This window comes from Astatotilapia calliptera, chromosome 3 (assembly GCF_900246225.1).
Source record: "Astatotilapia calliptera chromosome 3, fAstCal1.2, whole genome shotgun sequence".
Taxonomy (NCBI): domain Eukaryota; kingdom Metazoa; phylum Chordata; class Actinopteri; order Cichliformes; family Cichlidae; genus Astatotilapia; species Astatotilapia calliptera.
Window position 1 is genome coordinate 38,112,753 of NC_039304.1, and position 27,366 is coordinate 38,140,118.

The window sequence follows — 27,366 nt, forward strand, 5'->3', positions numbered from 1 at the left end:
AACCCACATTGGATGGATCCCTCCAAGACTGTTGGAACACCAAAAGTGATGGTTTGGTGTGGTATATGGGGTACAACGATAGTGGGTCCATTCTTCATCAGACTTTTATCTTTGGGGTCATCTGAAGGCAATTGTCTATGGTGTGAAGATTCGAGATGTGCAGCACCTGAAACTACAGATACTGGATGCCTGTGCTGGGGGTCCATAGCGACTAAGTAAAAGCGCTATACAAATACAGCCAATTTACCATTATAGAATGGTTAATATTTTTTTTTAAATCTCAAAATTAAAAAGTTTAGTTTTGCTTCATTACACTTCTGCTACACATCCTTTAAAAACCAGCTTCATTAACAGCTCCTCTCACAGCAACCCCAATTCAGAGTGTTGTTAATCTATCTTAAACTATGTTAAGCCAAGAAAAACATACGTTTAATTCTACTGTTGTAATAATTTGGCACAGTCATGGTAAACGGTCTGCCAAGCAACACACACCACAAATCTCTGAATAAATCTCTGCTATTATTTCAATTTGTCCTTGTTTAACCTTATTGGCATTACTGCACATCGTTGTTTGGTTCATCACGAGGTTAAGTTACAGCCTAATCTGTCCAGATTAAAAAAGCAACATCTTACTGAAATTCTTACTTTAGGCTCATCATGTAAGTTGGTAACTTAGTCATAACACCCTCCAAACACATATTTGTTTTGATTGCTAAAATCTGGGTTCTCTCCAGATGCCCTTCAACAACCCCTCCCCCTTGCTCTTCATCATCAGCTGGATCAATCATTTTGTGTACTTATGTGTCCACACAGACAAGCGGATGATTGATTGGCGACGACATCAGTGGGCAGAAGAGACCCGTTGCTCCCTAACAGAGAGAATAACTCTCTGTAGCTGCAACTTATTTCGAGAGATTTATGCCTTACAAATTGCCTGTTTAAACATTTCTGAGGGACCAAAACGAGAGGATTTTTACCGTTTCATCATTATCATTACATTTGCCAGGATGATATCTGCCAGAGTTTCTGTTTCCTTGTTATTTAATTTCTTCATTAACTTTGAAATGGTGAGTTAGCCTCTCTTTTATCAGTTTTGTTGATCTGTTGATCAGAGTTGCACTGCATGGCTAATGAGGCCAGTATTCAGTACTGTGTTGTCTAATAACTGTAACTGAGATTTAGCAAATTTACAGAATTTACAGTTGCTATACTTTTACTTCTGTTTTAAATGGGCTATTATAAAAACTGTTTTGTAAAATCACTTAGATCTGAATGCAAATTTATAAAAAATAACATTTGAGGTTGGGCTTTGGGGGAATTGGAGGCTTCACTGTGGCAAATGTAATCAGTCAGCGTGACTGAGTTTGAAAAACCTGGACTCTTACGGCAGGAATCCAACAGGCAAGCCTACCAAGTGATATGAACCATATGCCCATGTATGATTTATTTACCTTACTCACCAACAGTATCCTGAAGTTCTAGACACAAAAAGTGCTCAAATTTGGTTAAAATCATGGAGTGATCAGGTAGCCTGGTTAGCGAGTTGTTGTTTTGACCTTCTGCCCACCTGAAGCAACATACTTCCACCAATGCAGCTGCGTGTGTTGCTTTAAAAAGCTGCAGAACATGTTTAACCTCCTAAGACCCGAACTCTTCCACGGCATGCATTTTTAATTATTCTTTGATATTTGGGCTGATTGGGACCTGATGAATGTAAAAACAAACACCAGATTTTTTTTTTATCTAATTTTTGTTTCTTAGAAAAATGAGAGCCACAAATGAGGATATTCGTTTAAAATTTCGATAGAACAGTAGCAGTATAATGTCCTCGTAAGTGGATATGAGGCCCTTGTAGAGCAAAATTGAGTATTTTGGTCTAAATAACCCAAAATGTGATGTCCACATATGTGGACGCCAGGTCCTAGGAGGTTAAGCTTTATAACAGAGGTCACAGGCCAATATTAACAATAGATGTAAATAAATAAAGCGATTCAATGTGAAATGTGACTAAAATTACATAACTAAATTGAATATCTTCTTTAATTTTATAATTATATTCATTAATACCAAACAGACAGTTTAATGAACTTTACACCTAGCAGCTCTAAACATATGGAGTCTTACCTGGGATTAATGAAATTGTTACAGGCCTTCGATGGGGTCTGTTTTTAAACTGTTTTTTTAACAGAAAAGCAGAGACAGGAGACATCAGTTGCGTTTGGTCTGCAGGCTCTTCCTCGTCTGATATATTAACAGAATTTAACAACGCCCTTTTCTTTTCATTTAGATGCACACCTTTCTCTTTTAACAACACAAACACATTCAATTAGGTCCATAGCTCAAACCCTTTTGGTTACCTTGCACTCTCGCAAGAATAAACTTAGAAAATAATCATTGTATATGAGTGTCCTTTACAGTAAATCTGTAACCAATTCTACTGCTGTTCAGCATCAAAAACATTTCTGTGCAGCATCACTAACACTGCAATTAACCTGCTTATATACCATTATACATTCCTTATACTTCAACAGATTCAAACAATATATTACATTTGTAACAAATAAACAAAAATATTCTTCCATTGCTCACAAACAGTTCACAATCATCCACAAACAGTATACATCAGACTATTTACATTTGACATATAAGAACTGGGTAGGTCCTAATCAACTGTAACTTCCAATAATGCCAGGATAAAAGAAGCGTCTTAAGAGCTGCGTTTGTCACAAAATAAAACAGGTAATAAAACCAGCTGCCTATTTAGACTACGAGTGAAATGGCGGCTGCCATTACAAATGGCGGTATAGTTAGCTTTCTCTCAATCGGTGAAAACACACTCTCTCACAAATTCGCGGTCTTTAAACTAAGACAGAAAAAGGTTTTCTTGGTTTATATGTACATTGCAGTGAGCAAACTTGAACTACTGACCTGTTTTTTAACAGAAAAGCAGAGACAGGAGACATCAGATGCGTTCGGTCTGCAGGCTCTTCTTTCTTTCTTTCTTTCTTTCTTTCTTTCATTCTTTCTTTCTTTCTTACAGTTATATTGGCGGTTGGCACTGCAGCCTCTTCCTCGTCTGAGGCAGAGAAGCGTTGCAACGGCCTATCGCACTCGCCTCTATCTCCCCCTTGTGGCAATGCCACGCAATTACATTGTCCATAACTCTAAATGAAAAGTGCAATACCACCATAAAATCAGGTCTTTTACATCAAAAATTATTCACAAAAAAATTACAATTGTGACCATACACTTGTGGGCGTCACAAAATTCTAATTATAAGTAGGCTACTTTAGCTTTAAAACTGTAATAAAATAAATAACAGAGAATTTACAAATGAATAAACCATTTGTTTTATGAATTTTGACTAAAATCTATTTCCAGACTAAGCATTAAGCAAAAAAAATCTGTTTGCATACTGTTAAATTGATCCAGTTTCCATCCTGTTCTTGGTGAAGTCTAGACAAAGCTTTCATCAAATTAAAAGGTTAAGTGGTAGATAGGCCATAGGGAGCTACTGGTGATTAACAGGACAGCGAAAGGTTTGCCATCTTTACTGATTTCTACTCTCAGGTCTAGTAACAGCTGACTGTTATCAGTGAAACGACCTCAGAAATATGGATAAGACTTCAGGTTTGGAAAATTTGTGTGTGTTTAAGGGGCCAAACCAAATGAACCTTTATTGGCAGTCATCCAGTAGCAGCATAACCAAACAACATAAAGGGGGTTATAGTCCACAAAAGAAGGGCATGGATTAGTTACTGTGGGTTGTAGTGCGGGAGAAAACATTGAGATTAGCATAAAAAGTCTTATTTTATTTGACTTGTTACTTTTTAAAAAATAATTGATTTCAATGGATCATGCCACCACTGGAGCTACCGGTAACTCTTTCACCAATCAGACGTAGCCATGCAGTCACATGACCAGATATAAAATGGCGGGCCGAGCAGCCCAAGCCTTTCAAACTTACAAAGATGGATAGAAGAAACACATAAAAAAATGGCAGAAGCAACCGTCTCCGCTAACACTGAACAGGACAAACACCCTTGGCCGCATATGCAAAGCATGTTTCGCTTTAAAGGAGTACAAAAGGACAGCTATATAATGCGATGTCTTCTGTGTGAGCCAAAGCAAAGTGACATTTCAGCGTACAAAAACTCAACATCTAACCTGAGGAAACATGTTTGCGGTAAGTTTGCTTTAAAATTCCTTTTTTAGCTGTGGTTAAGTGGATGTCAGTCTTACAGCTGCTGTGTCGAGCTTGATTCCTTGAGAGTCGGTGTACTACAACTTTTTGATGTGTCCATAGTCCAACACACATGAATTAAATGGCTGAATGTTGCCACCTCAGTATGCAGTCAAGTACCATAGAGTCTTGCTAATGTCCTAATAATTTTATTTGGTCTGTCGCGGTGAGGACATGTTTAATGGTTTCAGGACACTGGTCCTCGAAGACTGGAGCTTGACACCCGTGGGTTAAAGAACCACAGTCTTAGGTCTTGCCCATATTAAAAATGAGATGATTTAAAAAAAAAAAAAATGCACATATCCAGAATCACTCCCTTTCTCCTAGAAACCACATTAGTAATTAAGCCGTTTTAATATTTTTCTTTTCTCCACAATTGACTTTTTGTCCTGACTCTTACTTCAGAGAAGTACAGTTATAAGGTGTCGAAGTTTATAAATAAGAAAAGCTAAACATTTTTTTTTGAAGGAAAATCTATTGACTAGCACTGCTAAGCTTTGCATACGTTCTTGTTTTGAACTTAATCTGGAATTTGTTTTTTTCTTTTAAGTGGAAACCCATGTAATGTAGGCATGACTTTGTTTCTCTTTCCTTCCTGTAGTCTTTGGGTCAACACAACTTAAAGCACTCATAAATATTGTGTTTTACATCTGATTGCATAATGATATCCTCTGCACTATGCACTTGAACATGCACTTGAAGTAATGATCACCTCTTTCATTGAATTTTGAGTGTTTTAATCAGCATTGTTACACCTGTGGTGTTCCTGGACAAAAGTAACTGCCATAGGAAATAAACTGGAATCCACTCACTGAATGGCCCACTTAACTAATTTGGTGGTGAAAAATGTTTTTTTTTTTGTGCTAGTTTAACCCTCCGGTCGTGTTCATCACCCACCCCAAATAGTTGAACATGACAGCATGACAGGAGGGTTAAGAATATGGGAACATTGTTTTTTATTTTTTTAAACTGTATAGAAATTGCTTAGTCACATGTCATTTCATGCTCTTTTTTTTTTCTGCCAACAGAGGGGTTCACTCCAACAAATCGAGGATGTATACGGAATTAATGGACAGCCACAGAAAACGAAAGTCGTTTTGCAAAACTTACAGATTCTTTTACTGGCTCTAGGTGGATAACACAAGCAACGTTTGACAAGCTTCTGCTTACGTTTGATGTGAGGCCAACCAACCATTTTCTATAGTTGAGACATCTTCCTTCAAGACTATTTTAAAGTAATGCTACTCTTACTTGAGTACAATTTTTGGATACCAAGTTTGGTTGTTCGAGCCCTGCCTGCTCCAGTCTGCAAGTATCCTCTTGCAAGATACTGAACCCCAAAACTGCTTTTCAACATGTTCATCAGATTGTTAATCTGTGTGATTCACTTCAACAAGTGTAATATAATAAATGAATTAATGGATTTGTAGTAGGTTTTCCATACATTCATTACAGCTACATCCCAAAGCACAAGAAATATCAAATGAAGGATAGTTCACTATCCTCCTAGATATAATAAGAAAAATAATTTTTTTTCCTGAGTTTTCTGGCTTTCTTGCTTACTGTGCATCACGGTATGACCAGATCCTGGATTCACGGCTTTGCCCAGGGAAGCCCCTGGCTAAGGACTTAATGGACTTAGTGAACTCTTTTAATCTTGTTCAATCTGTTAAGGGTGCCACTCAAGAACAAGGTCACACATTGGACTGTGCTATCATATGAGTTATGTGTCTGTAACTTACATGTCGAGGATACTGTATTCTCTGACCATATGCCCATTTTATTTGACATTGTTCCTCTTAGTCCTGTGATTAAACAGGTTGCACCTGTCCCACACTGTCGTGCCTTCGGCTCAGATACTGCCGAGCATTTTTCTACACTGTTTGACCAACTTTTGTCCCGTCGTCTGAGTCGTCCACCTCAGATGGATTACTCGTTTATCTGGACTTTTTACAGTGTAAACGCAAGACCAGTCCTTGGCTAACTGGTTTTACTCGACTAGAGTCAGCAACATTGTCCATAAAGACTAGATGATGTGAAAAATGACGGGCTGCACTTCTCTCTGGAAGCTCTTAATCAATACCAGCCTCTTGTCTGGTCAAGTACCAAAGGAGTTTAAGAATGCAGTGTCCATCTTTTACTTAAGAAACCAGGCTCAGACACTTCAATTATGACAAACTTCAGACCCATCTCTAAGCTTCCTTTTCTGAGTAAGATCCTGCAAAAGATTGCTCACACTCATCTGATTGACTATCTAAACGATTTTCAAATCCCAGAAGCTCTTCAGGCTGGCTTTAAGCCATTTCACAGCATGAAGACAACCCTTATAAGGGTTATAAATGACATTTTGTTAGCAACATACTGTGGTAAACATGTATTGCTTGTTTTGCTGGATATGACACAGTGGATCATGACCTACTGATCTCCTGACTACAGTGTTGTGTAGAAATTTCCAGCTTAAAATAATAAAATCATATCTCTCTAACAGGAGCTTTTGTGTTATATTAGGTTCGGCTTCATCCTCTGTAGCCCCTCTGCCATGTGGTGTACCACAGGGATCTATTCTTGGGCCATTACTGTTTTCATTGTATCTCCTGCCACTAGGTGCGATCTTCAAAATTTCATTTCGTCTATATGCTCCTGATTGCCAGCTTTATCTACCTTTTAGTCACTCTGATAGCTCCTCGATTGGACTCCTGCTTGATTGTCTTAGTGATGTTAGATCATGGATGACTATAAATTTTTAAAATTTTAATGAACGTAAAAAGGAAGCAATTTTATTCGGTTCCAGTTGTCCCTCTGGTACCCCAGAAGTTGACTTTGCTGCTCTCACTCATTACCTGAAGAGCTTGGTTACATATCTTGCGGTAAAAATCGATTCTGCACTTACCGGTAGTTTCGATGGTCATGTTAATGGGGTGGTGAAATCTTCATTCTATCACCTCAGACGTCTGTTGAAGGTTAAGCCTTTTCTTTTCAGGCGTGACTTGGAAACTGTCATCCATGCTTTATAACCTCAGGCAACTCCCTTTTAATAGGGGTTGGCCAGGGTGCTATGTTGGTCCTGCAACTGGTGTAGAATGCTGCTGCACCGTTTTTAACTGTTAAAAGAAAATTTGAGCATATTACTCCAGTTCTGGCCTCCTAATACTGGCTTCCAGTTGAATTTAGGATCAATTTTTAAAAGTAAGTACTGAATATTATGTCACTTATTTATGTGCTAATGTTTAATAATGAAGAACAATAAAACATTACTGTTGGCCACATGTCTGCAAAGTTATGTGATATTAGTGATGATAAAACTTTCAGCGTCAACTTGTTTTTAAAGCCTTTACTTTAGAATAGTTCAATAGTTAACCTTAATCTTACATTGAATGTGATGATTTTATGGATGACTAAACTCAGTAATATATCCACAAACACAACAGGCTGAAAGTCAGTGATGCTGCTCGGTTTGCAGTCCTGAATATCACGGCACAAGCAGGATTCACTGCACTGTTAATGTTAGCTATGTTATATTGCTGCCTCTGTTCGGTGGTGTCGAGCCAAACGGACTTTAAAGTGTGTTGAGAGTGAATGAATACTGGAATTGTAAAGTGCTTTGAGGGTCTCGAAAAGCGCTATATAAATGCAATCCATTATTATGGTGTTACATGATATTCTATGAGGATGTTATGTGTTTGTATACCTTCTGCCCAGTTTGACCCATTTAGCAGAAGTCAGCCTGTTTAAGGCTCTGATATCTATTCTGTATGACTTAAAGCAGTTATGACATGGTCTGATTTTCTCACCCAATAAAGGAATATTTAATATATCAGTCTACTCTTCATTTTATCAGAAACGGTTATCACAGCTCGTACGTTTCCTTTTTACACATATATGTAAGCATTGAGCCAAATTTAGTAATGCCAACATATTAAATGAACAATATTTGTCTCTTATATATAATACATATATGCTTACATATATGTAAGCATTGAGCCAAATTTAGTAATGCCAACATATTAAATGAACAATATTTGTCTCTTATATATAATACATCTATATATACACTGTCAAAGATACTTTTCTTTGAGTGAAGATTTAAGGTGATAGGTGATAAGGTGATAACTTGAATCTTTTTTTAAGCTCAGTATTTGACAGAGTTCAAACTCACTGCTGTAATATATCATAATAATCTAATAATAACTATAATATTGGCCATATTATATTTACATTACCAAAGTGAGATGACTTTAGTCTCATGAACAACATCAGCTAATTGTTATTTACTAACTAATCTTAATAATGACTGCTCAGTACAGAAATGAAGCCCAACTACGTACTACGGAGCGTGCGGTCGCTGGATTGGGACACAGCTATAGTGAGACAAGGGGAAAGCAAAACTAGATACACTGCACATGGGACAGTGACTATCAAAATAAAACAGAAAGCATGACATTCATAAAGACGCAGACTAGACACTGAGACGTGGAAACATGGAAGACTTGGGAACAGAGGAAACATGAAGTACAGAGACAAAAATAACTGGAACACAGAGGTGTAGTGACCGAGAACAAAGACAAGCATACAACACAGAGAGAAATAATGATATAAAAAGACTACAGAACAAAACCTTCACTAGCGAGACGACAACAGGATCACAGGGGAGACACAGAAACAGAACAGCAAACCCGAAACTAAATACAACACAAACAGAAAACAATTATTCAAAGAAAACAATTTAAATCAAAAACACAGACCCAGTGCCGTGAAACATTCTAGAAAACGGTTTTAGGTTGAATGTGTTTAGATGAATAATAATAAATAAATAATATTGTCAGGTAAAACAACTATGACTATTAACAAGAAATGCTGTTTATATACTGAATATGCTGTTTTACAATGAATTCAGAATGACATGCTCTGGTATTTTATTTTAAAAATTATCCAAATGTATGATACTAGTAGTCTTCTTGGATAATTTTGACAAATAATTTTTTCCAGACATCTGTATTTTCTGAAATGTCAAAGTGATGCAACTAAATACGTGGTACTTTTATGATGAAGTAAAACAGTAATAATGGTGAAAATGGTGAAAATATTTCATAAAACAGAGGGCCCCATGATCTTTATGGCTAGTCATTTTGTTTATTGTTTTGTTTCTCTTAAATCTCATGATGTCACGTTGGTTACAAATATCTCTTTTTCTTCCTCCCCCAACTGCTCTTCCACCTTTTTAAATCGGTTCACTCTCAGGAAAACCACTCTTTTTTTTCCCCCCTCCCCCCTTTTTAAATGTACTTTTTTGACCTATCATACATACAACGAAAAATAGTTTTCACCCAGACCACCTGGTAGGACGCCTACAGACTCACTAACTATCCGGCCCCCATTTACACATCCTGGTGCGTCGTAAGATGGCCACACCGACGAGAGCTCATACACATCACACGTACGTGCATGCATGCACATGCATGTACATGCATGCATATCTATATGCGTATATGGGCATATGCATATACACACATAAAAAATGTGGAATAAAGTACAAAAAACATATTATTGTCAAGGCGAGTGGAGTGAGCCGTGTGGAGATGATAAAGGAGGATCCAATCGCAGGCACTTGAAAAGGTGTGAAGGTGGTTTATTGAACACAAAACACAAATAGAAAAATGGCAAACAGAACGGCAGACTATCTAAACTGAGAACAACTAAACCACTAAACACGAACCAGAACACGAACATGAAGGACGATAGACAGCAGGGAGAACACACGAACAGAACATGGTAGATACACAGCCTAAAATGTGACTACAGTGACTACAATGACAGAAGACACGACTTAAATACACCCAGAGAAACACAGGGAGATTACACACAGGTGGTGGACACAGCTGGAAGTAATTAACGAGATGGGACAAGGGAGGTAAAATTGAACACACTCACATGAGACGCAGACCTTCACAATAAAACAGGAAACAAGAGATCACTACACAAGGACGCAGACTAGACACAAAACTAAACCCACACAAAACATGAGAACACAAAACCTGCGAACAAAACCCTAAAACAGAACCACAGTAATATAATATAAGTTCGATTCCTGCCTGGGGCGTCTGTATCCAGTAAGGGTCCTAAGGCTAGACCCCCTATGCTAAGCAAGCCTACCGCAGACATGAGCGAGACAGATAAATATGAAGGCATGCCAGCTCGGACGTCGCCCGGATCAACAAGGTCCGCGTCAGGTGTTGAGGAACCAGGGCACCCTGACGAAAAGTGGGCTACTGGAACAAGAAGGCATCGGTGGGCAAGAGAAGAAAACAGGGCGTTGTTGGAATGCTACTACGCAAGTAACCCTGGCGGAAGGGGCTACATGAATAGGATGAGGGACCTATGGATTCTTCGATACCCAACATCCACAATGACGGCGAAACAACTAGTAGCTCAGTGTTCCAACATTCGAAAGAAGGGACTGCTCTCACAGCTAGAGATTGACGAGGTACAACACAAATGCTACGGCAAGGAGGAGTCAGGACGCCAGGTCAGGGGGGAGATATCATCACCCGTGATTGGGTACATAGCCCCAAGTGCGATAGGAGAAGGATCGTTGAGTGCAAGAGGAACTGACCTGAAAAATAGGATCATGGCCAAGCTTGAAACCTGGATCCCCCGTAGCCGGTTACCAAGATTACGTGAAGTACCCTCAGAAGGTCTGCTAGATGATGTTAATGCAGCACTACGGGCAATACCTACAACCACGATTACCGACACTAACAAGCTCATCTACAATACGGCAACAGTGATCAGTGAGATGCTTGGCTACAAGTTGAACAGCGACAAGGAGCAGTACCCTCCATGGAGAAGGAGGCTAGAGGGCAAGATCAAAGTAGCACAGAGGGAGGTTAGCCAACTAACGGAGTTGCAGAAAGGTGCGACAAATAAGGTGCCTAAGAAATACAGCAAGCTGTCCATACCTGAGGCCTTGGAAACTGCCAAGCAAAGACTCACAGCCTTGGCCAGCCGCTTGAGGAGGTACACCAGAGAGATAGAAGGCAGGAGAATAAACCAGCTGTTCTCCACAGAACCAGCAAAGGTGTACTCTCAGTGGCAAGGGAACAATAAGAGAACAGCACCACCAAGGCTGGAGACGGAGCAATACTGGAAGAGCATATGGGAGAAGGATGCAACCCATAACGGCAATGCTCAGTGGCTAGAGGATCTGAGGGCAGACCACAGCGACCTCCCTGAACAGGGTCCAGTAACCATCACAGTGGCAGATATCCAAGAAAGGGGCTCCAGTATGAAGAGTTGGACAGCACCAGGGCCCGACATGGTTCACGCCTACTGGCTGAAGAAGCTGACTGCACTCCACGAGCGTCTGGCAGCACAAATGAACCAGCTGCTAGTTAACGAGAGACACCCGGAATGGCTAACTGAAGGCTGGACGGTCCTGATCCCCAAGGACCCCAAGAAGGGACCGGTCCCCTCCAACTACCGACCAATAACCTGCCTCAGTACTACATGGAAGCTCCTGTCAGGCATCATATCGGCTAAGATGAACAGACACATGGGTCAATACATGAGCGGGACACAGAAAGGAATTGGCAAAAATACCAGAGGCGCAAAACACCAGCTACTGGTAGACAGAACAATCAGCCGAGACTGCAAGACCAGACTGACCAACCTGTGCACTGCCTGGATTGATTACAAGAAGGCCTATGACTCAATGCCCCACAGCTGGATACTGGAATGCCTAGAATTGTACAAGATCAATGGGACCCTAAGAGCCTTCATCAGGAACTCAATGGGGATGTGGCGTACAACACTAGAGGCCAACTCCAAGCCCATAGCACAAGTCACCATCAAGTGCGGGATCTACCAAGGAGATGCTCTGTCCCCACTGCTGTTCTGCATAGGCCTGAACCCCCTCAGTGAGATCATTAACAAGACTGGCTACGGATACCGACTACGGAACGGAGCAGTTGTCAGCCACCTCCTGTACATGGATGACATCAAGCTGTATGCCAAGAGTGAACGAGACATCGATTCACTGATCCACACTACCAGGCTATACAGCAATGACATTGGAATGTCGTTCGGACTGGAGAAGTGTAGTCAGATGGTAACAAAGAGAGGGAAGGTAGTCAGAACTGAGGGGATTGAACTACCAGAAGGCAACATTGCAGACATAGAGGACAGTTACAAGTACTTGGGGATCCCGCAGGCGAATGGGAACCATGAAGAGGCCACTAGAAAAACTGCAACCACCAAGTACCTGCAGAGGGTCAGGCAAGTCCTGAGGAGTCAGCTGAATGGTAAGAACAAGATCCGGGCCATCAACACGTACGCCCTGCCCGTGATCAGGTATCCTGCTGGGAGAAGGAGGCTAGAGGGCAAGATCAAAGTAGCACAGAGGGAGGTTAGCCAACTAACGGAGTTGCAGAAAGGTGCGACAAATAAGGTGCCTAAGAAATACAGCAAGCTGGTGGTAGACAAACAGAAGAAGACGGCCGTAGTGATCGATGTAGCGGTTCCGAATGACAGCAATATCAGGAAGAAGGAACACGAGAAGCTGGAGAAATACCAAGGGCTCAGAGAAGAGCTCGAGAGGATGTGGAGGGTGAAGGTAACGGTGGTCCCCGTGGTAATCGGAGCACTAGGTGCGGTGACTCCCAAGCTAGGCGAGTGGCTCCAGCAGATCCCGGGAACAACATCGGAGATCTCTGTCCAGAAGAGCGCAGTCCTGGGAACAGCTAAGATACTGCGCAGGACCCTCAAGCTCCCAGGCCTCTGGTAGAGGACCCGAGCTTGAAGGAGCGTGCTGGGTGTTATATATATATATATATATATATATATATATATATATATATATATATATATGCGGGCGGTTTATCCTTCAAGCTCTTGGGGTCCTTGGGGATCAGGACCGTCCAGCCTTCAGTTAGCCATTCCGGGTGTCTCTCGTTAACTAGCAGCTGGTTCATTTGTGCTGCCAGACGCTCGTGGAGTGCAGTCAGCTTCTTCAGCCAGTAGGCGTGAACCATGTCGGGCCCTGGTGCTGTCCAACTCTTCATACTGGAGACCCTTTCTTGGATATCTGCCACTGTGATGGTTACTGGACCCTGTTCAGGGAGGTCGCTGTGGTCTGCCCTCAGATCCTCTAGCCACTGAGCATTGCCGTTATGGGTTGCATCCTTCTCCCATATGCTCTTCCAGTATTGCTCCATCTCCAGCCTTGGTGGTGCTGTTCTCTTATTGTTCCCTTGCCACTGAGAGTACACCTTTGCTGGTTCTGTGGAGAACAGCTGGTTTATTCTCCTGCCTTCTATCTCTCTGGTGTACCTCCTCAAGCGGCTGGCCAAGGCTGTGAGTCCCCCTTTTTGCCAAGAGCCTCTCGAACCTCGTTGGTCTGGTGTTCCTGGTTTTCGCCAACCCCTTCATGGTTATTGCTGTGTTTGTGGGATCCATCTTCTCCAGGAGCCCAAACGTCATGACACTTGACCCCAGTTGCTGTCTCGACAGTCCCTACATCTGTCCCTGCTGTGAAGGGTCCTCACATCTCCGGGTCCCCGTCTGGTGTCTGTTCCTTTCTCTGCAAGAGACAGAAAACCAAAACACCTCTCTCCCTAGCCTTGATAATCTAATATTGTTATCCATTGTTGTTCTAATGATTCAAATTTGGTTTACAATATTATGTTCAGGACTTATTCTAATCATAATCTATGTGTGTGTAAGCAGTGTTTGCATTTAGCCCTCCGCACTCAAGGCATTTCTTACACTTTATCAGTCCGGACAGTCACGCCGAACGAAGCTTCTGACCTTCAAAAGGCCGAGTGCCAACTCGTTATAAGCACATTTGCAAGGTGTGTCTGAAGATTATTGAAACCCCTGTTTTTAACAAAAGACAAAAAGTTAACAAATATTCAAAACGCTATTCAGTTCATTTCAATGAGTAATGATTAAACATGAAAGTGATAGTTTATGCTTTTTCACTGATTCTCTAAAAGGTCCGTCTTCTCGGACCGCTATTAGCTTAAGCTTTACCATTCCTAAATTATTAAAGACACAAATGAAGTTATAAAATGTTCAAATAATCCTTGTTTGATGTTAAAGCTCAACCTTCCCCCCCTTTTTTGACACATTCCAATGTGTCAAATCAACGGAGCTAGAACATTCAAAAAAGTTAGGCAGCTACAAAATTTCCCAGACTCTTAAGGTGATCCGCGTGTAACGTTCTGACTCAGGTATTTAATATTTTAATAAATCTCGTTTAATTAACTGCCACTATTTAAACTAACCTTAAAGACATAATTTAAGAAAAGATCACAAAAAATAACATGATATCAGTGTTTTGTAAGCGCGTGCGGCCTTCTATGCTCGAAGCCTATCCCCTCAATAGATCAGTCAGACATTCGCGCTGACTGTAGCTTTTAACCCTTATTAACTTGAGCACAACTCTACAATGAGCAACAAACTGCAATATGTATAAAAATGATCATGGTTACACCTGCAATGAAAAATTATATCATTATCCTAACACCTGTAAATGGAAGATTCATCAGAAGTTATAACAATCACAGGAACACAGATGTTAGTATAAGGTCAAAAGCTTCAATAAATGATCATCGATGCAATGCTTGTTGCATGATTCTCATACAATAATAATGCTGACATTGAAAATAACAGTATAACACCCCCTTTTGTCCCGTTTCACTTGACACCTAAACGTTTATAAATGCCTCTCTAATTCTTGATTTTATTTCCCCCTTTTTCTCCCCTTACTGACCACAGCAGGGGGATCTTAGTTTTGAATCAGCCATGAATCCAGCTCACCTGATTCATCAGTGAGCTCCACCATCACTGGCGTCTGACAAGGTGGTGCTGCATACTCTTCCTTTAATGTCACTATTTTCAACCTGTTAATTAAAGTGTTTAAACCTGAAGTCGACTACGTCCACAACAAGTCAATACAGCTGTAAATGAGGCCAATTATCAATCTATTACCAATCAATAACAACAAATAACTTCTATTTTATGCATGCTTTTAATCAACCACTCACCCAGAGGATCTCCAATCCCAGGAAATGCCTTCTCCTCCTTTAATGAGTCTGTCCTCCTTCCATGCCCTGGTAACTGGTCCATCCAGAGCCATATGATCTCAAATATACATACAACAAGCCAAACCACACCTTGGTCACACCAACCCCCCTTCCAACCCCAAGATGTCCAATGCCATCCTAGTATGGACTGTCAAAAGTGGCTTTAACGCTGACTGTTCTGACAATCCATTTTATAACGTTCCTGGTCAGATTTGCCAATCTCTGCACCAGAGTTTTAAACGTTTCGCCATTTTCATTAGGTTTTATCTTTTATTTAGTTTCGACTCCAGCTTTTCAATTTTTTGCCAGTTGTAATTAGTTTTTACCAATTCTTTGCTAGTTTAGTGTAGTTTTTATTTTCTGAAAATCCTTAGTTTCAATTTAGTTTTATTTGTGTTTTGCAAAAGTTAAGTGTAACAAAATCTCAGTTGCATCATATCAGTCATGCTCTTCTAATTATCCTTGGGTGTTGAGACTAATAACTATTAACTCTTGCCGCACCGAGTGTTTTGTTGTCTTTAATAATAATAATCTCCTCTGCACCCTTGAATAAACACCATTAACATGATCAACCTTTTGCTGCTTGTTACTTCACCATCTTATTGAATCAAATACTTCATGCTTATGTGGTTTACGACATTATATTTATCTAAATCTCCACTTTGTGTCTAAATGTTTGAAGAATTTTTGAGGGTCAAATTTTGAGAATTTGACCATAGTGAAAGTTATGGCATTATCACCCCCTTTGGGGATTACCTGTTTCCAGTTTTGATGATATTCCTCCCCGTTCTTTATTATTATTTTTTTTTTCCAAGTACCCCTCTTCGGTGGCGAGAAACTGTTGGTGTGATCAAGCGGGTGCTGTAAAAACAAAAGCTCAGGACAGAACAGTCACCAGTCATGTACTTCATTCAAAATTAACAAATATTAAGCTTCATATTGATCCTCTGAGTGTAATGGTACATTTTAATTTGCACTTCTAAAAACAATATTTTCTTTATTTTACTCTTGTTCTTGTGCAGCACCACCCCTCAGCACATGCCCCTGTTATTTTATCTTACTTTTAAATTGTTGACTACTTCAAGAGAGCACCCAAAAGACGGGGACCAGTGTTTATCATTACATATCTCCATTTTGAGTGTGGCTGTCTATCATTCCCCTCTTATTCCTAGACCTCGGTGGAGGGTTTTTTGTTTGTTTGTTTTTTTTTTCTAAAATTAATTGACTCTCTATAGTGACCCACTATGGTTAATAATAACATGCTCAGTCATAAGTGGGATCAAACCTTTTCTTCACTTTAGCATTTACTATTCCCAACAATATAATGTAATACCTTAATTAAAACACAGCTACTAAAACACAATTTCCTTAATGCAAACATCAGTAGCTCAAAATTAGCAACCAAAGGGTTCAGTCTGCAGTTCACACTGCTGTGAAGCTACAGCTCTTTAGTCTCTGTCATTCTTCTGTTCTTGCAGACAAAACAAAGCAAAACAAAACATCCACCCTTCTTTTACAGGCTGGGTGAATTGTCTGTGGACATTCAATAATCCTAAAGTCAGCACCGTTTTTGTCTCAGTATCAAGTCAGTTAAACTTTTAGTCGTCAGTCCATGACTTTTAGTCGTCAGTCATATGCATACATCCACACACATTCATACCAGATGTTGCTGATAATGGAGTCTCACGCACAACCTATTCGAGCCTCCATCACCAGCAAGATGACGTCATCATTTTAAAGGAAAACAATTCCTTGTTGTTTTTTGGGCCGGATTGACTCGGTGCAATCCTTTTAGACTCAGAACTTCTCAGTGTTCCCTATAAGTGAATTTCTCCCAAGCCAATTACAATCATGGAGAAGCACACTTTGCAACTGTTTACAGTAATAATATTTCATAGCGCTTTAAATTCCAATCTTTCAGGCCTTGTTTAAAGAGCTGATTGTTAAATCATGAACTCACAAAATATCAACATATCACCACCGGTGGATCACACCTCTCAGATGTTTTTTCTCCAGTGCACTGTAACAAAAACGAAAACAGACATAACCAACAAAATACTACTAAAATAACACAAACTAGGGCCCGTTGCAGACATGTCCAAGCATAAAACTATCCCTCTCTCGCTTACGAGAAAGAACACAAGCCAAGGCTCACTGATAAAATCAAGCTAGCGCTAAACAAAACCAAACAATCAACCAGAAATTCACAGGAACATTTTGCTTCCTGCCGGGACAATATTGTGTGGGAATGAGAACCTCAGGTGCCGTAACACCTTTTGTTCCTCCTTGAATTAAAACTCAATCACAGAAAATGCCGTACTCCGACCTAAAACTTACACTATTAATTCATCATTTTCACTCTGTGCCACTGTTCCTCATCAGGGCTGTGTGAAGCACAGCAAAGAACTCAGTCAAGGCCTTGAGCCATAAACAGACATCACGCACAGACATTGTTTTCATAACCAAACCGTTTTAGAGCTTATTCCTAAAATCTACATAAATGCCTTCTAGGTGACATATAACACATTCTAAGTAATCAATGGCTCCTCATAAAAATTATGCATTGGGATGTTTGTGTGCAGCATTTTGCATATCAGCATAAGCAAAGCATTCTTCATTGCATCAGCGTGTGCATGTGTATGTGTGTGCATCACTTCTCAGTGAATCAACATTCCCGTGTGTGTGTGTGTGTGTGTGTGTGTTTGTGTGGGTGTTTGTGTTCATCACTTTCCTGTTCTGGTGTTCTGGGTAAACCACGGCCTGAAGCGTGCCCTGGGGTCCTGCCCCCCCCCTCCTTTTCAGTTTGTTTGCGACCATTGCTGCTGCTGCTGCTCAAAATTCAGTCCGTCCTGGTTCTGACCCCAATTGGGGCAGTCCTTTCTCCAGTGTCGATGTTCACCGCAGGTGAAACCTGCATCTTCTTCTGTGTTTTTGTCCATTCTGAGGTGCCTTCTGTCCTCAGTTACTCCTCTTGTCTCGGTCACGCCCTTTTTCGCCACCCGATCATCCGTGTTGGTCCATCACTGTCCTGCACAGTGTGAATGCAAAGTTATCAAGGTCAGCATTCTTTCGCTCGGCCTTACTTTTCATTCGGGCTTGGCGGGCGTCTCGTCACAGCTCTGTCAGCTGACGCAGTCTGGGAATTTTTCCCCCGTGTAGTGAAACGGGCCTTAGGTTTAGTGCTCTCCGTCTCGGCTGCATGAGATCACATTCCTGCAGGTCTGTTGACATTCTCAGGTCGTTGTTGTGGGTCCAGCTGTTGCAGCATTTGGTCAGTGTCACGTATGGGGGAGAGCAGGAGTCCAGTCAGCCTCGGCTTTCAGGGCCGGCAAAGCAGCCTGTAATTAAATATGTATAGAAAAACAAAAACAAAACAAAACAAAAACAAAACAAAAAACAAAAACAAACGAACAGGAAAATGTTGTTGTGTTGGCTGTGTTATTCAGAGGGGAGGCAATGGGGCCAGGCCCTGTGTCAGCCTTCTCTCCCCCTTTTTTTGTTTTTTGTCTCCCGATATAAGCAACTCCTAACCTACCAAGTTGACAGGACAACACCGGTATATGTTAAAATTCTTAAGATCATGTTTAAAAGCCCAAAAAGGAACTTTCTTTCATTCAGTAATCACTTTTATTAATCAATCAACAGAAAACATGTCACAATTTGAATCTTTTAACCACTAAATTTGTTGTGTCTTGCCTGGTTGGTTAGACCAGTGTTCCTTCTTTTTTTTTTTTGTTAAATTGTTGTCCTGCAACCCAGAGGGTTTCTTTGTCAGTAATGTATAGACTTCATCATTTAAGTATGTTAATTTTTCTTTAACCTTGCTGGAAAATCTTCACGTGTTCATGGGTGTAAGCTGTTTCTTCATTGCGTGTATGTGCATTTGTATAAAAGCAGGTTAATTTTATCTTTTCTCAAACTAGGCGTTACCTTAAAAGGAGCCTTTCTCTCAGATTTCTCTGCTTGTGTGTGTTTTTGTTTCACCTTTTGTTGTGATGCTCTGGACGCCTTCCCAACCTCCACAAGTCCGTTGGCCCCAATTTTATGTGTTAAAACTTCTCTTAATTTCTCCTCTAATTCTCTCCTCGCTGCTGTCTTTTTCACAGCTGCTGATTCGTGCTGGGTGTGGTTCCCATTACCTATAATTTTGCTTCGGCCGCTGTGCTTGTGGGGGCAGTTGGTCCAGGTCCGCAGCTTCCTGTATTAACACACTAAGAGATTTATTTAATTTCATTTTCATCACTGTTAAACAGATAAGCAGGCAACACGCCTACCTTGACAGCGTAAACTGTACGCCAGTCTCCCAACACATTCCTCTCTGTACTCCTCCATAATTCTCCACTGCACACCTCTTACTATCTCTCCTTTTTATTTTTATTACACCACAGAGTAATACACCCAATTATGCCCGTCTATCTCTATGTGGCTCCAAATTCCCTCTTTATTCTAATTTCACACTCGTCAGGGGACAGGCACACAACAATTTCAACCACTGAAACGAGGAATTCAACCTTTTTATATTTCTTCACTAATCTAGACTCAACGTTTGTTCGCAAAAATGTGTCTTGTTCTAGTCCGGAATAAATGTGAACCCGTGATTACACGGCCGTTCCAGTGTTATATCCGTAGCTATGCGGGGGCCCTCACCTCCCCAAGTCACCACCTCGGCACCCGGACGCCGCCGGTCCTGGCCACGCGTCCCTGGACAGGAGGGTCGCCACTCCTAGGGCAAAGGTCCACAGGTACACTAGGCATCAACCTTTGATCCTAAAATGTGTATTTGCTCTAATGTCCTCCTAATCAAACACATTAACCGTCACTGTCACTGTGTTCACGCTTCACACTCCACACAAAACACACTCAGAGCGCGCCTCAGTCACACTCTCCCTCAGTGCGCGCTTCACCCACAAGACAGCACCCAGAGCGCGCCTCGCAGCTTCACACACACTCTCTCACCCAGAGCGCGCTTTGACACTCACACACAACACTTTTCCTCAGCGGGAATTTTACACAGAAACCTCTGAGCTCAACTTCAATGTACTGAACTAATGGCCGCGTCTTCAGAATAAATTCTAATGTATTATTGCTACAGAAGCCAGTATTAGACAAAATTAAATGTGGAAGGTAAAGTGGCTGCACTCTAGTCCAACGTAGTATGTTATTAGTATCTCGGTAGAGGCAGATTACTGCAATCTAGACCAACGTAGTGTGTTATTAGTATCTCGGTAGAAGCAGATTACTGCAATCTAGACCAACGTAGTGTGTTATTAGTATCTCGGTAGAAGCAGTTTATTTAACACCCTGGAATTCAGCCTCAACTTATGTTGTTAGTATCTTGCGCCAAAAACCAGACACCGACAAATTTACTGTGAAAATACATGTGACTCAGTGAACAGATTAATTTGGAAAGCCCAATATGCACATTTGGTATTTATAATACAACAGGCTGTGCTTACCTTTCTGTCTTAGGCCGGCCTTCTGTTCACTTTGCCCCACGATCTCACCAAAGGTCAAATCTGCACCTCCTCAGCACACCAAAGATCCGGGTCACACGGCACCAAGTTGTTGAAAATAAGCAGTTCTTTAAATCTTTGGGCTGAAGGAAGGACAATACTCGGTGTATATATGCTCAATCAACAATCATTTATTTGCATACAATTCAACAATAAGAGCATTAGAACGTCCGGACGGGAGAGATGCTACCAGAGGGTCAGGCACATGTCTCAAAATGGTGACGGGTTGCTCAGCTTTTTATAGTCTCTAGTGGCCCCCAGCTAGTCGTAAAAGCCAAAACATCACATTTTTTCTCTGTTACAGCGCCTAAGTTATGACCTCGGCAGTTGTTTCTCTGCTTTCTGTAAGGTGGGGGTGTGGAATGTGGTCTGTCTATCTCCCCTGTCTTTAGACACAGAGTCTCCTGCTTACAACCTTCTTTTCATGATTCAACAATTAAGCATGTCAAGAAAACAGTGTAACACATTCCCAGCAGATCAAGGATACAGAGTGATGCACATTTATCTAATGAACTAATATGTGAATATGTTCTGTTAACTCAAAAGTATAATGAGAACTAAACTACATACAGATCACACACTCTATTTTAAAGGATATACTATGATCTACAGCAGTATTCTAATTCAACTACTTTGATTACATATATAAGGTAACATATAATAACAGAATAATATCACAATATATATATATATATATATATATATATATATATTTGTCAGAACATGTGATCAATATATAAGCGTAAAAGAAATTTCCATCACAATATATTACAAGTAGTAATTTAATAATTCAATCACTGTATTGAATAAAGAGCTAGATTAGATTAGATAAAACTTTATTAAGCCCTCGGGTGGGTTCCTTTGGGAAATTCAGCTGACATGCATTATACATTGCAAGTAAGATAGTGAAAGCAGGAAATGTCACGTCCAGAGGAATCATTCATTATGTTGTGTTTAAAACTAAACACAGACTTCTTTTGTTTGAAGCGTTTATATAACTGCCATGCTCTCTCCCTTTTACAGTTTCAGAAGAAAATAAACACCACCTACATCATCCCTTACCCAAGACCTGCCATTGTAACTCAACCTGTTGACATACATTACAACTTCTGCAAGTTAAAACCACTGTCCCCTGAGGAGACTCTTGAAGAACAACTTCTGCTGGAGTCCTTTGCTTGGCCTGAAACCCCATCTTTACCATCACCTCTTTTTATGAATAGCAGCAGTGATCCAGCCCACAGCACCTTCACCATTCTCCCCAGGAAGAGAGAGGGACAGTGGCAAATAGGGGATAAACTGGAGGCCCTGATCAAAATATATGACTTCATGGGCCGTCCAAAGAAGTATGGGGCAGACGTCTTACTTGCCCGGCTGCACAACCCCACCCTTGGTGCTGGTGTTGCAGGACAAGTGGTGGATCATCTCAATGGTTCCTACTCTGCTGTATTCTCTTTACTCTGGGAAGGAAGCGCACAGGTTGAGGTGATGATAAAACTTTTAATTTTTATTGTTACTGGAGTTGTTGCTGGAGTCACTAAGAGTTTATCTATGTATTTGTAGTTGCTAGCAGATTTAAGATAGGAATGCTTAATTTATCCCATATTCGTGAAGTTTATTGTTGCATCAACTGAAATGATAATGAAATTAAAAGAAAAAAATAATAACAAAAAACAATAAGACTAGCAATAATAAAATAGAAATAAAAACTAAAAATAAAATAAAATAAAATGTGTGTATCTTAGTGGTCAAGGGCCATTCTTTATGTTGATAGCTAGAGAATAAAATAAGTGTATGAGCAAAGATAAGTGATTAAGAAAATAGCACATCACTCTGTGATGACTAATATTTCTGTAGTAGCAATATTTAACTGGATAATGAGGCACTTAGCTTTGAGGGACACTTAATGACTACATACTTGATGCTGTGCTAAAGCACCAATGCCAAACATTCTTATTGTAGACAGTATCTTAGCTGTTCCCTGCACCTAGTGCTCCACTTACCACAGGAACCACTGTTACCTTCCCCCTCCACATCTTCTCAAGCTGTTCTCTGAGCTCTGAGCCCTTGGTATTTCTCCAGCTTCTCATATTCCTTCCTGATGTGGCTGTCATTTGGAATCGCTACATCTATCACTACGGCCTTCTTCTTCAGTTTGTCTACCAGCGCTATGTCCTGTTGGTTAGTGTTAAGCCTTCTCCTGGGCAGGGGGGGTTTTTACAATACAACAACTCAATGATGGAGGAGGCAAGACAGAATCCCTTCACATAAGTAAGATACTTACTTAATCCCTAAGGAAATTATGTGGCATTGGAACCTTGGCAGATGATGAGCAGTGGAGGTGGACAGTCTCAGGCTCAAAAGATATGAGAGGCTTGAACTCATCTGGAATGGGAAATAGGCTCGGGCTCACCTTCAGGGTCAAGGTGCACAGGACCCACAGGTGTGTGCAAGTGGCTCAGGTTGTGTGTGGATTCATGGACGTGCGGTCTCCCCAGGATGTGGGAAGCCTCAGAGTAAAGAAAGCTAATGGTCACAGGAATAAGAGGTGACACATCAGGAGACGCAGCGCTTCCTGGTGCCAGATCAAAGGTTCAGACCTATCCTGGCCTGCAGGGACTATTTATATCAACAACTTCACATTTACTGTAGCACAATGAAGTTCTGTCTTGCTTAATAATATTTAACAGTTCCATGTGCCAGATACATGTTATATATACTTCTGTGAGACCCAAATTTCCAAACTTTGATTAATTGTCCTACCAGGTGACACTGGTTCATCCCAGTGAGGCAGTCACAGAGCTGCGCAGGGTGAACATAGAAGAACCCGACAGGATCTACTTCAAGAGTCAGTTCCGCTCGAGCTTGCTCACTAGAACAACCACCTGTAACGTATGTTTACGTCCAACCCAGCCTGTGTGCAACTACACAGATTTACGTACAGGTGAGCCATGGTTCTGCTATAAGCCAGAAAATATGAGTTGTGACACCAGGATCAGCAACTACAATGGAGGATATAAAGAAAGCCTGACAACCATGGAGAAGCTTTTTCAGAGGTGAGCATTACCTGTGGTGTTCAATTTTTAGAGTTACTAAAATTAAAAATTAATACAAGGGAAAATAAGTGCTACTCTGCAAATGCTTTCAAAACACATGAAATAAATTCCCTCACTTTTTAATATTTGCTAGAGAGGGAATTATGTAGCTTGCTACCTGGAAAAATGTTCCATATTTTCTCAATCTTGTCTGAAGCTCAATGATTGGTAGTTTATAACTCGAGCTATTTTTGCTGCCTACTGAGCCTAAAATTTTCATTGTCAGTAGTTGTGTACCATTGTTACCTAAATATGACAATGATAAAAATTTGAATTTGATTGACAGTATTTAATACGTCTCTCTAGTTTAAAAATCATTTTAATATTTTCCAATTTTTTTGAAAAGATTTTATTGTGTGTACTTTCCTCAGCGGCGTAAACATGAAAGTCTCCATTCCAGCTTCAGGACCTGCCAATGTCACTGTTTTTCCAAAGCAGAAAGGTAAAAATACAAATCTTACTGCTAACATCTATATCTTAATCTCCATCTCTATATCTTCCCTGGCCTCTCTGTGGGGATGGTTTTCGCTCTGTGTCGTAGTGCGATGACACACAGTTTGTGCTCCAATGGTCAAACTTTAAATACGTATTTGTATTCGTTAGTTTATGGTACACATCAACTTTTAAATGTCCCTCATTACTCGTGGAAGCCTCACAAGAAGGCTAACCTGCCACCTTTTTCCTTGGTGAACATGATGTATTGTTCCACTGAGTAAATGTGATCAGTGTTTCGTGGTAAGTCTTGAGAGTTGATTTTCACCAACATGCCTGAACGAGGCAGCATGGTGGTGCGATGATTAGCAAGAAGGTAAAAAGGTCCTGAGTTTGATTCCAACACCTGGCTGTGGCCTTTCTGTCTGGACTTTGCATGTTCTCCCCATGTTTGCATTGGTTCTTTCCGGGTACTGCGGCTTCTGACCACAGTCCAGGGTGAATCTGGGTGCAAATGGTTGTTCGTCTCCATGTGTTAGCCCTGTGACAGACTGGCGACAAGTCGAGGGTATACCCTGCCTCTCGACTTAACTGGAATAGGCTCCAGCCCCCCCAGGACCCTGAAAAGAATAAGCAGGAGAGAACAGATGGATACCTGAACCAATGATTTTATGGTGTTCCAGTGTAGGACAGCAGAGCTCTCTTTCTCACTCACCATTAACAAATTGACTGCAATGGGTGAAATTGGGGAAGCCATCGTGCACCCATAATTCTCCTTGTAGTATTGACCGTCGTATGTGAAATAGGTGGAACCCTGACACAGAACTGACATTTACACATTCTCTACTGATTAGAGATAGACTGTATTGAATGAGTCCAGACACTCACACAGAATACCAACACACCCACTTGTTGCCAAAAAGCTGCCGGGAAATGATTTTCCAGGCAGCCCGCCCATATAACCCTATGAGAAGGCATATGGGATATGATAAAAGTCGTGGCGGGGGTGTGGTTTGTTGGCCTGCTGCAGAGGAGGGGTGACACAGTGAGCGGGGAGGCAACAGGTGTACAGGACTGCTTTAATGAGGGAGATGTCTTTTTTTGTTCCCACAGTGAGATGGAGCAGATGATGCTGGCAGAGAGACGGAGTGGCTGCGTTCAAGGCGGGTGCCAAAAAAAAACGCAGATTATTGTCAAAATAAAAAGACACTAAGCATAACATGTGTGTGTGTGGGTCCTGTGTCACAAGTGCTGTTGTTGAAATTCAGGGCCAAAACGCATAGAGTTAAGGTGGCAGTTAGCCCGCGCCTGTCGCATCCCCTTATTTTGGGCACGGATTGGTTCCACAGCTTATTGGGGCAGTACGCGGGGATGCGATCGCGGTCTGTAAATTCGTGTGATGTTTGCGCGGCGCTGAGCAGTGATGTGGGGTCGACTGACACCGACTCTGGGGGGGAGGAGGTGGACGGGACTTCTACAGAAGCCCCACTGCCTCCCGTTATGCACCCCACTGAAGATTTTCCACTAGAGCAGTCTCGGGACGACACCCTATGCTCAGCCTATGACCAAGTGATAGATATTGATGGTCGCTTGGTGCGCCCTGACGCTGCGCGGACTTACCCTCATTTCCAATTGCGGAACGATCGGCTTTATCGAGTGAGCCGCGACACTCACACTAATGAGATCCGCACCCAGTTGTTGGTGTCGCAAAGCCGCCGGGAAACGATTTTTCAGGCGGCTCATTCGAACCCCATGGCAGGGCATTTGGGTTGTGAGAAAACTCTGGAGCGCATAATGGCCCGATTCTATTGGCCGGGAATTTGGGCCGACGTGCACCGCTGCTGTGCGTCGTGCCCAGAATCCCAGCTGGTTAACCAGCTGTTTTATTGCAAGTTTTATTGCTACAAACAGGTTAAGAATAGACTTTGTTTGTTTCTTTTTCATATTAAGTAAAAAACACACACAATTGTCTGTTTTACTGCTTACCAGGTCAGTTAGAGGTGAACAGCAGTAGTGTGGAGTCTGAACCGTCTGGCTATTACTACCAGGGTGTGTGGCGAGCACTAGATGGGACCACCGTTCATCAGTTCAACACTTCCTCAGCCATCACTCGGTGTCTGAAAGGAAAGCTGGTCCATATGTATGGAGACTCCACAATGAGGCAGTGGTTTGAGTACCTTAATGCAGCACTACCAGGTAGCTGCTCTGCAAATCTGGCAAACAACAATATTTTATTTACACTATTTTATTTATGTAGTTTAACTTATTCCCTTTGGAATTCTTTTAGATCTAAAGGAGTTTAACCTTCATAGCCACAAATCAGTCGGACCTTTAATGGCCCTGGACTATGCAAATAACATCTTTGTGATGTTCCGCGCCCATGGTCCTCCTCTACGTACTTTCAGTGTCCCATCCATGGAGCTGCATTATATTGCCAATGAGCTGGACAATGTGCTTGGAGGCACTAACACTGTAGTAGTTTTTGGCATCTGGGCACACTTTGACACTTTCCCTGTTGGGTTCTACATCCGTCGACTGATGTCCATCCGCAGTGCAGTGGTACGGCTACTGTCCAGGGCTCCAGGCACAGTGGTTGTCATTCGGACTGGAAACCCCAAACCTTATACAAGTCTTGGTGCATTTGTCCACAGCGACTGGTACACTTTTCAGCGGCTAAAGGCACTCAAGGCTATATTCAAAGGATTGAATGTCCATCTGGTGGATGCCTGGGAGATGGTTCTGGCCCACCACCTGCCACACAGCATGCACCCACAACCTCCAATTATCAAGAACATGATTAATGTTTTCTTGTCATACATATGTCCGCCAAAGGGCGGATTCACTAGTTGGGCCGACTTCCTCATTTTAGGTTTGAAAGCATTTAGTGGGTAAAGGTGAATGCTAGGACATGAATTGAGCTGCGGTTTCGGGAAGACCTCGAAGTGGTTTGGCGATGGCTCCCGGGCCTGGCAGATCCCCATGCACTAAATAAGTGTTACAGTTTT

The 27,366-nt window shown here is 41.4% G+C and overlaps 1 protein-coding gene across 2 annotated transcripts; it reads left to right on the forward strand.

Annotated features, from left to right (window-relative positions):
- Positions 1–817: 817 nt before the first annotated feature.
- Positions 818–27,366, forward strand: LOC113019468 (NXPE family member 3-like). Of its 2 annotated transcripts, none has more exons than XM_026163207.1 (6): positions 818–1,067; positions 21,861–22,319; positions 23,601–23,890; positions 24,301–24,371; positions 26,351–26,557; positions 26,649–27,366. In XM_026163207.1, exons 1-6 carry the CDS (start codon positions 822–824, stop codon positions 27,251–27,253), a joined length of 1,878 nt encoding a protein of 625 aa, XP_026018992.1. In that variant the 5' UTR covers positions 818–821; the 3' UTR covers positions 27,254–27,366. The 2 variants fall into 2 exon arrangements, with proteins under 2 accessions (XP_026018992.1, XP_026018993.1); XM_026163208.1 differs by lacking the exon at positions 818–1,067 and adding an exon at positions 3,001–4,186.

What these genes read in the sequence shown, in the direction of transcription:
- LOC113019468 (XM_026163207.1), top strand. Translation starts at nt 822, where the DNA reads ATGATTGATTGGCGACGACATCAGTGGGCAGAAGAGACCCGTTGCTCC. An exon ending in TCTTCATTAACTTTGAAATG is followed by an intron (nt 1,068 to 21,860) that starts GTGAGTTAGCCT and finishes TCCCTTTTACAG; the next exon opens with TTTCAGAAGAAAATAAACAC. An exon ending in ATGGAGAAGCTTTTTCAGAG is followed by an intron (nt 23,891 to 24,300) that starts GTGAGCATTACC and finishes TACTTTCCTCAG; the next exon opens with CGGCGTAAACATGAAAGTCT.